This window comes from Oratosquilla oratoria, unplaced genomic scaffold (assembly GCF_046742065.1).
Source record: "Oratosquilla oratoria isolate Oo_2021 unplaced genomic scaffold, ASM4674206v1 SCAFFOLD232, whole genome shotgun sequence".
Taxonomy (NCBI): Eukaryota; Metazoa; Arthropoda; class Malacostraca; order Stomatopoda; family Squillidae; genus Oratosquilla; species Oratosquilla oratoria.
Window position 1 is genome coordinate 66,511 of NW_027467584.1, and position 12,092 is coordinate 78,602.

The 12,092-nt window shown below is 35.8% G+C and overlaps 1 protein-coding gene across 4 annotated transcripts in view; it reads left to right on the forward strand.

Moving 5' to 3' along the window:
* mlt (tubulin folding cofactor E like protein mlt) overlaps positions 1 to 6,994 on the forward strand; it is a 63,464-nt gene extending 56,470 nt beyond the window's left edge. For all 4 annotated transcript variants that reach the window (XM_076181342.1, XM_076181341.1, XM_076181343.1 and 1 more), the window contains exons 8-9: positions 783 to 951; positions 1,183 to 6,994. In XM_076181342.1, the coding sequence (XP_076037457.1) occupies positions 783 to 951; positions 1,183 to 1,341 (328 nt within the window). In that variant the 3' untranslated portion in view covers positions 1,342 to 6,994. The remainder of the gene's footprint in view (positions 1 to 782; positions 952 to 1,182) is intronic.
* The last annotated feature ends 5,098 nt before the right edge of the window (positions 6,995 to 12,092 follow it).

The following is a 12,092-nucleotide window of genomic DNA, read 5'->3' on the forward strand; positions in this document are numbered from 1 at the left end:
ACCATCTCAGCACTCTTTGATCTACCCTATCTGGCATCTCGCTTTCCAACCCCATTCCATGCCTCACCTCCATATTTCTCACTATCCATCCTCATAACATCTTCCATAATTTGTACATACATATACCAAGGCCTTTTCCCCCTTCCAAGGGAGGGAGCCAAAAAGGGAAAGGCATAAAAACACTCCCACCCATTTCATCCCTAAATACACTCCACACCCCTCCCACCCTCCCTCTCATCTGAGCACCTCCTGGGAGAATATTCTCCATAATTTGTAAATATTTTAAACAAATTTTGCTCCATCTTGCTATTTTCAAATTCCAAGTCTTTGCCATGGGCACAATCACTCCCTCATCCAACCTTCAGTTTGTGTTCATCCCCAGATTAGTTTTCATAACACTTCATTCCTGCAAGACATTACCTTTACTTTTAAGTGTTTAAGAAATTCAGTGTGAGTTATGATGACAGAGTAAGTGAAAAATATGGAGCTGAAGCAAGAGAGCAGGGCTGGAAAGAGAGCTGGCAAGTAAGATTTGATCAAAGAATATTGAGATGGTTTGTGCTAAACCAGTGTCTATTGTCTTTTTTTTTCACAGATGGCCTATTAAGAGAACCAAGGCAATATATTAATTGATTTATAATCAACTGAATAAAATCACATAGTATTAGTGGGATTAATATCTTTAAGAAATATCACTTAATTGAAGAGATCCCAACAGGGTGACTTTTAAACTAATTGATCTTTGCAAAGTCATATACTCAGTGTGATGTATTCTCATATAGGTACCATGAATTGATTGCAAAACATGGTGAGTTGGATCCTCTTGTGGAAATCAGTTTACGTCCAGAGAAAGAAGTAACTGTTACCATTCGTCATGGTGAAAACAGCATCCAGAGAACAATCAATGTATATCAGAAAGTTCTTGACTTAAAGAAGTCCCTTGAACCACTGGTAAGTTCCAAGATAGTTCATGCATGGTATTTGTGATTGTAACTACAGTTAGATTGCTATATTTGACCATGACTGATCATTAAATATATTGTAAGGCATTCTTAAAATTTTCAAGTTAAGACAATTGAAGTTTGTTATGGGGACTAATCATAGATATTACCATTTTATCCCCATACACATCTTATAGTACCTGAATTCATATTTTTTCATTCTTCATTTTTTCCTTCATAGGTGGAACTTCCAGCAAGTAAAATGCGCTTGTTTTATGTAGATATGGGTGTTGACACTGGGATTGCCTATGCCCCAGAAGAAATAAAAATTAATTCTAAACAGTTGTACACAATCAATGTACATTCAGGTGATGCTTTCATTGTTGATGAAAAGAAGTGAGATGAATAAAATTTAAATTAGGAATTGCCTTAACAGAATTAAACAGAAAGTTTTGGTGAAATTCTGCATAAGGAATAAATATGAAACTTAAACTTGAATTCACACATACTGGCATATGAAAACAATGAGAAAAATGGAAGGTGTGAACACCTGGGAAAGGCTTTTTTGTTTGAGATGTGAGGAGTTATGTAGCTGAAATGAAAAGAAATCAAAAGTATAACTAATTGGAAAGAAGATCAGTTGTGAGTTTTCAATAACAAAAATACTAAAGTGTTGGTTAAAGTAATTTGTCAGAACTAAAGCTATGGAGGATTTGGACTGATATTTTCCAAGCTAAGCAAAGTTCTTAACAATACAAAGTTGTTGTTTTTTGAATTTGTTACTAATATTGGTAGAGGTGAATGGAGGTAATGTGTTGGTAATACCGCCTCCTCCACATCTCATACTTGCCACTACATTTAGATTGCTTAAGTGTCATCATGTTTTGTTCTGTAGTTCTTTGTTACAGAAGCCTCAGTCTTTCAGTATTTCTGCTCTTCATATCACCTCTTTCCATTTTCCATTAGTCACTCATTCATATTCTTTGTTCATAGGAACCATCAAGAACTGATTGATTGTAAATGTGTGGGGTGTATTTTTGTATGAGAGGGCATTTTCATGTACATACATTGAGTATTCTTTATTTGTTCACTGTAGTAGTTAGAACATTTTTTCACATAAATCAGCCATTATCTCATGAAATTTAATTGCCATTATTTGATCAAGACTATAGTGATTCAGTCTTGTTTCTGTTTTTTGTTTTAATCCTGTAATTATGGTTTTGTTGTCAGATGGGAGTGATTATTGTTGCATGCTAAAGAAAGAGTGTAGGACAGCTTTGCTTGTACTCTTTTAGAGTCTTTGTAGATTATTTTGCAATGTACATGAAAATTTACAGGTTAAGACAGGAGATACAGGAATGAGTCTGGCTAAGATATTAAATGACTCACTGTCGGGATGGTACCATGAGAGGCAGCTTTGAGTTTGGGGTAAGACCCTACATTTTCCTATCATGGTTCATGAATAATCACAGAACTTCCTTGGAACAGAATAATTATTTTAAATGTTTCTCTAGTCCAGTTCTTGTGTATGATAGGTAATCAGGATAAAGGACAGTTGAAAAATGTTACAAATCCTTTGCACTCAACCTTGACAAGTAACACTGATTGTTCATTATTAGTCACTTTTGGAGTAAATATTTATTTACATAATACAAATTAGTACTTTCAGATATCCACTAGCCTTGATCAAAAGCACTGATTGTCATCACTTATGAGACAGTATCAGTGATATAAGAAATTTCTGTCAGGGACAAGTCTCAAAATTATTTGTGCATGGTCATTAGTATGCAAATTGTTTCACTACAATACCTGATCATATCACATGCTGGTAACCAGTGCTTTCATGTGCATGTTATTGTTTGTTTTGTATGCACAAAACTGATCCACCAAAAATGTATGCATTTAGTTGTATGTGGATGGGGCCAAATTTTAATGGAACCTATGTAGCATTATTGTCCGGTGTCCATGCTTTAAGGTTATTTTCTCTGTGAAGGCTTCTGTTATAGGCTGTCCTTGCTTTATTAAGTTAGTGTCCTGAGGTCCAGGTTGTAATCTTTGATGTAGGAGCTGCATACAATTGGAGGACTTAGCAAAGAGTGAGTTAGATTTCTATTCATAGTATGTTTAGTTTATAATGAGATAGGATTTTTATTTTATCTTTATTCTATATCTAATTCACATTTTAAAACAAACGTGTCAGTTCATGTGATTATGATTTATATTTTGTTTAAGCACATGTATAATGGATTCAAAGAATTTGTGTTTATAGTTGTACATATACTAATATGTTACCTATATTAAACATGCATATTAAGACATTTTTACATTTAACCAAATTACACACTGCATATACATTACATTACAAAAGGTTATACAGTCCATTGCAAGCATAAAAACAGTGAATACTCTTAGAGCACATTTTCCTATTATTTTCCGTCCCTGGTAGAGTTTAATGTTAACAAACTCGTTTTCCTTTTGGTGAAAGAATGAAGGAGATGGGCAAAACAAATCTGAGTGCCAATATAGACATAATTTATCATTTCATTGGTTGTTATAGAATGTGTGAGTGTATTTTTATAAACCCTTTCAGTGCTACAACTAATTTGACCAGTCACCCTAAGGATCAAAGAGTTAAGAATAATTGGTAATTTTTGCATTGAGAGGGACCAGTGATTGGCATCCTGCAAGATATGTCTTGTGTGTGTGTGTGCATGTATATGTGTGTGTGTGTGTGTGTGTCAGCTTTCCCCCCACCTTTTCATGTAAAGATAATTGACAACCAGCAGCTGCCCCCCTCCTCATCTCTCTACCAGCTGGTTACATAGATACAAACCCACACCAGTACGGCATATACAATATCAGTACAACATTTCTTCCAGGTACCAGGAGAGATCTATGGGAGGGGCCAATATCCATTGCTGAATACTGTGGGGCTATGGATTATCAGCAGGAGAGATCTGGGATTAACTGACGTGACTAGATAACCAGAAAGTGATGGATGGGTTGGCAATACCCAGTCAATAGTTATATATATAATGAATGATTCAGTTTAACACTAAGAATCCCCCTTTCAGAGAGAGAGTGTGTGTGTGTGTGTGTGTGTGTGTGTGTGTGTGTGTGTGTGTGTGTGTGTGTGTGTGTGTGTGTGTGTGTATGAGAGAGAGAGAGATCCCATATCAGAACTAATTGGGCCACTGGATGTTTGTGTATTTGTGACATCAGTGGTTAGGGGAATACTGTCAGAGGGGTGAGAAGGGATCATTAGGAAGGCAGAGGGTCACTCATCCTTTGTCCTTCAATTACAGTAATCCTTCCAATATACATGTTAATTGAGCCACAGGGTGCTCAGATAATGGCAGTTTTGAATTGGTGGAGATTACTTTATATGTGTGCATACATGTATGTGTGTATTTGTAATAAAGCAGTGGGTGTAAGGCAGCTCTAGCTGTTGGGCTTTGCTGAGGAGGCACTATGTCTCTCTGCATTGCCTTTGATCCAAGTGTAGGAAGTTACAGGGATGGCCCTTCATCCATGAAGTATTAAGTTGGGAGGGGGGATGAATGGGTTTTGGATGGTTGTAGGGTGAGTGTATGCTTTGATCAGCTACCCTTTTATAACAGGGAAAAGGCCTTTTTTTTGTGTGTGTGTGTGTGTGCATTGTAAAGTGGCAGGTATGATGGTCCATGTGTACTTAAGATAGATTTCTTTCACATATAATTTTGATGTATATGGATCAAAAGGTCTCCTGTTGGCATGCTCCGCCTTCGTAATCCTTTGTAACTTATGAAATCCTTCAAATATGTTATGATGAAAATTCCAAGTATTTAAACTCGACAATATGCAGAAGCATTTATGAACCTCCAGTACTGAAAGGGTTTTAAAAACTAAATTATGGAGAAAGGGATATGTTGCTTGGGAGTTGCATTTTCCCACTAATTTTTTTCATGCCATTGTAGAAAATGTCATAAGTGAATGTTCATATGAATATAGGAAAAATGTGTAACTGAGGTAAGCCAGAACCTACAGTAGTTTGTGATGATTTCATTGAAGATGCCACTTTAAAAATATACATGTAACATAGTTAACAAGGCATTTCTGAGTGAGTACTTTCAGGTCATTGATAAGGTAATATCATCATTTAGTGATATTTTTGAAAAGCAGTGATGCCTACAAGGCATATTAGTAGCTGCATTGGGTATACTTTAGGCACTGCATTGGTGAGTGGGCATTCATGTAAGATTGCCAAATGCTTCTGTGTGTATGTATGAAGTATTAGATACACTAACACACACATACATCCATGCATTAATATGTGATATTTTATAAGTTCATTAGGTTATATATGGACTTTCATATCCAAAGTCTGTGAAAGCAGAAGTGCTGCAATAGGAAAGCAAAGAGCTTGCTAGTCCTCCCACAACAAGGATTGCTGTACGCATTGTACACCCATTCTCATCCTAGTAATGTATGTAAAGGGTTTTGTTAGTTTTATAAGTAAGATATTAACTGGAAGAGGATGTTAACAAAACTCATGTAATGGTGCCTACTACTACCTTGCATCCAAATGTGCATCGGTTATATAATCATATATTCTTAAAACTTCCTGAAAAAGTGCCCAGTGTGTATGTATGTGTGTGTATGTGTGCAAGTGCATGGTGTATGTGGATATTTAAGCATAATTGTGTGTGTGCATGCATGTGTGTATGCATGCATGCATGCATGTGTGTGTGCATGGTGTATTTTCCTTGTGAAAAAGTACTTTCCTCTATCTTCATGGTTTGAGTATATTATCACAATAACCATAGAAGACAGTAGAAGTGTATTCTTCATAAGGAAGAGAAACTTGTTTTTGGAAGAAAAATATGCACATACACCAGTGATGTACAGTATGTGGATAAATGGATGCGTACACATATATATCTGTATATAGATTTATGTATAAATATGTGTATATTAATATAATACCAGTTCTATTGCTTGTGCATTGTTTTAGATGTGTAAGTGATTTGAAAAAATTATACCTGGAGGAGGAAGCTCTCAGTGGATGAAAGGTTCATTAGTGGTTCGGGTCATTTCAAGTTTCAGGTGGTAGCTGTGTATTGGGTTATGACGGCAATTGGGACCAAAGTGTTTACCAAAAAATAAGTGGCATATTAATGTCATCAGTTGCAATCTATGGCTATTGTGTTTTGGAAAACAATATTGAAATGGCAGAAATGTAAAGCACTCAAAACTGTGGTTCCTTTAATGATGAATTTTTCTTCCAGTACACAGCATCAAGTGAAGTATAACATCATACCCATACTAAGATTTCTACCTGAAATGAATTGAAAAACAGGCCAACTTTCCATGCTTATTAAGATCATGATGCAAATTGGTCTGATATGGGCAAATGAAGTCATAATGAAGTAACTATTTTGTGCCAGTAAATCAGATCTTAAGATTTAGGATTGTCTTGAACATAATATTTTATTTTTTCCCTGTGTGTACTATAAAATATTAATTGTTTCTGTGTAACAGTCACCAGGATATATGTGTTGATAAACAAAGTTTTTAATTTGACCATGGGGAAACCAACACAAGGGGCAGCTTTAACCTGGAGATGAAAAATATAATCCTGAGATCCAACACCTTTCTTAGTATATATATATTCTGTAATGAATTTTTTGTAAGCATAGTATGACTGTAAGGACTTTGCTGAGAGCTTTCTCTTCCAGTGTGAGTATAGATTTTATATTGATGTTTTAGCCTGAATAGTATTTATATTTCCAAAAATAAAAAAAAATAAGTATGACCTAACCTAAATACAATTTTATCAACAATTTATGTAGAAGGTTATGTATGGCCAAAAAAAATTAAATAAAAAATATTTAAGGAAATGAAATGTTTTCTAGTGTAGATTATACTTGTATGCTTGTTCATGGATACATTACGCCTGAATAATGTATGCTAACAATTATGATTACAGTATCTACTTTCATGTCAATGTGCCTGGACACATTTGGTAGTAGAACTAACACTACTGCTGTTTGAAAATAAATTAATAAGAGATATTTGGTGTTATTTGGTCCTTTTTATGTTTAAAAAAAGTTTTGATTTCATGATCTTTTTTACTCTTGGGGGGGATATCAGGAGTGATGAATGGGACAAGAGAGGAAAGGAATGGCTCTATTGGTAAGTGATGTAACAGGAAATTCCATGGTGGGATGGAGGGAAGTGTCTTGATTAATTTAATTGCGTGTTAGAGTAGAGTGGAAGTTGAGAGTTAGAGGTAGGAGTAGAAGAAGAATGGGTATGTTTCAAGGAAGAAGTGATAAAATACACAAAGATGGTATGTGAGATGAGGAAGATGGGTGGGAACAAAAAGAGCAAATACATGGGATGAAGAGATGAAGGTTGGAAGAGTAAAAGCAAGCACATGAGGAATGGTTTCAAGGTAGAATATATATGAGATTTACAAGGAGCAAAATGCAAGGTTAGGAAGGCAAAAAGGACAGTAGATGTAAAACGAGGTAAGTCCGACAGAATTTGAAAAAAAAAAAATTAGAAGAGTGAGGGAGATGAGTCAGGTAGAGAAAGGGTAAAGTGTGTAGATTGAGATAAGTTTAAGGAAATGAAGGCAGTAAGGTGAAATGAGTATAGTTTTTCAGAAAGTTGCTGAATGTGTAGGATGATAGGAATCAATTGTGACAATAGGTCCTAGGAAAATTGCTTCGGGGAGAAGAAAATGATAGCCGTAGAAGAGGTACAAAAAGCATTGAAACTGATAAAAGTTGATAAGGCACCAAGGCTGGATGGGTGTAATGTGGAGTGCCTGACAAAATGAGGGACAAATATAGTGGATTAGCTAGTTAGGTTTAATGTTTGGTTATTGGAGGGTAATGTGCTGGTGGACTGGAGAAGTGTTTGTACAGTTTCACTTTACACAGGAAAAGGAGACCAATATGATTGCAGTCGTGTTATAGGTGTCATTCTCTTGAGTGTAGTAGGAAAGTTTGGGTATTAATTGAGAGGGCTAGGAGAAAAATTAAAATATCAATTGAAACTACTGTCTTGGTTGCAATACATGGCCTCCAGAAAAACAGCAACAGCACTTGGGTGGAACCATAAATCTCTTGGAAAAGAGACATTGTGTTGTCTGGGAATGATCAGTATGGAGAATTGCAGTATGTGTTCTGTGTCTTCTGTGTGGTGGTTGCATCTGGGGCAGTTTGAATCTGGCTAGGCCTATTCTAGGTTGATCCTGTCCTGAGCGCAGGTGAGCTAGTGTGGTTCTTGTCTGGTGTGTGTGAGGGTTTTCTCTGGCATTTATATATGGGAGTTGTTATTGGAGTATTGACTAAGGTGCAGAGCCCATGCATGCCTAAGTGCTGCTACAGGGCAAAGTTCTCAGTGATGCCCCCCCTTCCCCGTCACCACTTCCCATTTCTACCATTTCTTACTGCCTATTATAGCTATTGGCTTGGGAAATAATGAAACAGATCTTAAAATATTATTTAATGAACTTTTGCAGAAAGGATAAATGAAAAATATTTCATATTCTGTTGATTCTAATGCAAAATTTGTATATTACAGTAATTCAGGGTTTTGTCCTTTTTTTATTACAATTATTTTGTCAGTCTTGAGGGCGGGATGTCCAGACTAGAATTGCTGCCCCCCTAAATGTGCCACCCCAGGGCATATGCACCTCCCCCCATGTGAGGGTCCTGGTAAGGTGTTCTTTCTTGAAGTCATCTGGGTGTGTTTCTGTGTGGATGTTTTGTGTGGTTTGGGTGCCAAGTTCTGGTAGGTGTTTGAGTAATATGCTTCTGGTGTAGTTTTTTGTTGCATTCTGTTAGTGGTGCTTGTGAGATGCAATGTGAGGGCTGTGTGTTGTTAAGGGCTCTGTGGTAGAATCGTGTCTCTTATTTGTATGTGATGTTCTGTTGGGAGGAGTTTGGCTTCTGTATGAAAGTGTTCTATAAGAGTGGTCTTGGTACATCATATACTTACTCTTAGTGCTCCATTCAGCAGTGTTCATAAGTATTTTGTGTTTGATTTGCTGATTGTTGGGAACAAGGTGGAGGAATATTCTAAGGTGGTTCATATGGATTCTTTATATGTTTATTTTTATTTTATTTATTGTAAGATTTTGTTGACCACTTCCTGATTTCTGTGGAAATCCTGTTCCTTCTGTTGCTTCTGCTTCACTCTTTAATCCCCCTTCATTTGCACCAGACTTCTGTCACTCCCTATTCTAGCTTACCTAACACCATTGCCCATTAGTAAACCTAATCCTATCACAGTTCTACTTGCTTCCTCTCATTTCACACACACACATAGAAGTTCAGGAAGATGAACCAGAAATAATGAAACAAATCGAAGAGAAATTCAGGCTAGGGAAATATAGTACAGACAAGACCAGACCAATCAAGATTAAATTCAGGTCACAAACTACGGCTGAGAATATCTTATCCAAAACAGGGAAACTAGCAACAAGTGAACAATATAAAAAGGTATGGATAAAAAGGGAAATGAATAAAGAGGAAAGAGAGGAAGAAAAACAGAAAAGACTTGAAGCAAAGGAAAAAAACGAGATAAGAACGGAGTCAGAAAAAGAGATTCTATTGGAGAGTAGTGAATATGAAACTGAAGAAAGTCGACATACAAGAGAAAAACAAAAGGGAAACAGAGAACACAATGGAAGTGGCAGAAAACTAAGAGTGTCTTACACAAATATAGATGGATTAATAACAGGATTGAATGAACTGAATGATTACTTGAAAGAAAAAGAACCAGACATAATGGGAATTGTAGAAACAAAATTAAAAGGTCCACTACCACCCAACAGTGTAGGACATGATGCATATAATTATTGGATTAGAAACAGAGTGAAAAACTAGGTAAATACACACACACTTTCGTTGGATGGATGGCGGAGATTGGAGTTCTGAAGAAAAAGTGAAATTTTCGTGGATCTCAACACAAAGGAAGTACCTTATTGTATTTACAGGGAAGGGGAAAGCTCATAGTGTAGTGGGAAAGTGAGGAAAAAGGAGAAGGGGAGGGATTACTGAGGGAAATGGAAGGAAATGAGGAAGGGGAGGACTTGGTCCAGGAGGCCAGGTGTCTTGTAAACAAGAGAAAGACCGATGATTTTGGTGAAGGGATTAACAAAAATGTAAAGATTAGAAATATAGATAAGAGCAGCACAATGGAAGGTGAGGATAATAATTTCCAGGAATTTAATGAGGGGGGGGCGGATACCAACCTCCCCTGATTAGCAAGACTAGAGGAAAAACTTGAACAAATGACCGAACATTTGGAGAATAGGTCCGGTAATATAGCAAAGATTGCGCAGAGATTTGAAAAATTGGAAGAACTAGAGAAGGTGAACAAAAACTTAACTAAAGAAATAGAGGAATTAAAAAGACAGTTAAAAGAAATAAAAGAGGAGAATGAAGAATTAAAGAGGAATAATAAAGACAATAAAGAGGCCATAGCAAAAGAAGCACAGGGTTGGAAAAAAATCCAAGAAAACAGTGAAGTTGCATTTACTGACATAAACAGCAAATGAAAGAACAAACTGAAGACTCAGTTATTAAAGTGATGAGACAGAAGGAGAATATAGTAAGAGACTTAGCAGATAAAAAGAAATGTATAATTATATTAGGAATGGAAGAGAAACATAACCTAAATAGAACCACAAGAATCAATGAGGAAAAAGAAAAAGTAAGCAGTTTACTAGAATTAATTCAGGAAGATGAACCTGAAATCATGAAACAAATTGAAGAGATGTATCGATTCGGAAAGTATAGTACAGATAAGACCAGACCAATTAAGATTAAATTCAGGTCACAAACAACGGCAGAGAATATCTTAGCAAAAACAGGGAAACTAGCAGCAAGTGAACAAAATAAAAAGGTATGGATAAAAAGAGAAATGAATGAAGAGGAAAGAGAGGAGGAAAAAATGAAAAGACATGAAGCTAAGGAAAAAACGAGAAAAGAACAGAGTCAGAAAAAGAGAAATTCTATTGGAGAGTAGTGAATATGAAAGTAAGGAAATACGACATACTAGAGAAAAACAAAAGGGAAACAGAATACAATGGAAGTGGCAGAAAACTAAGAGTGCCTTACACAAATATAGATGGATTAATAACAGGATTGAATGAGCTGAATGATTATTTGAAGGAAAAAGAACCGGACATAATGGAAATTGTAGAAACGAAATTAAAAGGTCCACTACCATCCAACAGTATAGGACATGATGCATATAATTATTGGATTAGAAACAGAGAGACAAAACAAAGGGGTGGAGTTATGTTCCTGACTAAGAAGAATATAAAAGTGAGTTGTGTCACATATGGAAAGAATACAGTAGAGATGATTATGATCGAAGTGGAAGACAGAGATAAGAAGAGCAGAAAGTTTGTGATAAATTATGTGCCTCCAAAAACAGCCTCATGGGAAGAGAGTGAACATAAAAGTATGTTAGAAGACACAAGGATAACATTAAATAAGATAATGGAAGATGGAGGAAGAATAGTTATGATGGGCGACTTTAATTGCAAAGAAGTCTGCTGGGAAGAGATGACAGTAAAGGGTGGAGACGGCTCATCGGGAAATGTTCTACTCAAGATGATTATTGACCATACAATGACACAGTGGATACAGGAGAACACTAGGTATATAAATGAAGAAGAACCATCGAGACTAGACTTGATAATAACATCTGAACCTAGAATAGTGGAAAAGATTGAATATAAAACACCAATAAGTAAAAGTAACCACATATTGATTGAACTGGAACTAAATGAGAAAAAATACATGAAAAGAAATGAACAATATAGAAAAGGAAGAAGGATGTATGAAAAAATAAACTTTGATAAAATAAGAGAATTCTTTCAAAAAGAAAACTGGGAAGGAATATACAAAGAAGAAACAACAGTGGAAGAGAAATGGAATATTTTGACAAAAATTTATAAATAAGGAGTGGAAAAGTATGTCCAAAGACAAAAACAAGAAAAAAGAATAGGTAAAGTGCTGGTACAGCAAAAGTTGTAGGGAGTTAAAAGACAAAAGAGATAAAGCTTGGACAAAATGGAAGAAAGAGAAAAGACCTGAAAAATGGAAAATATATACTTGTTATAGAAATGAATATGTTCAAGTG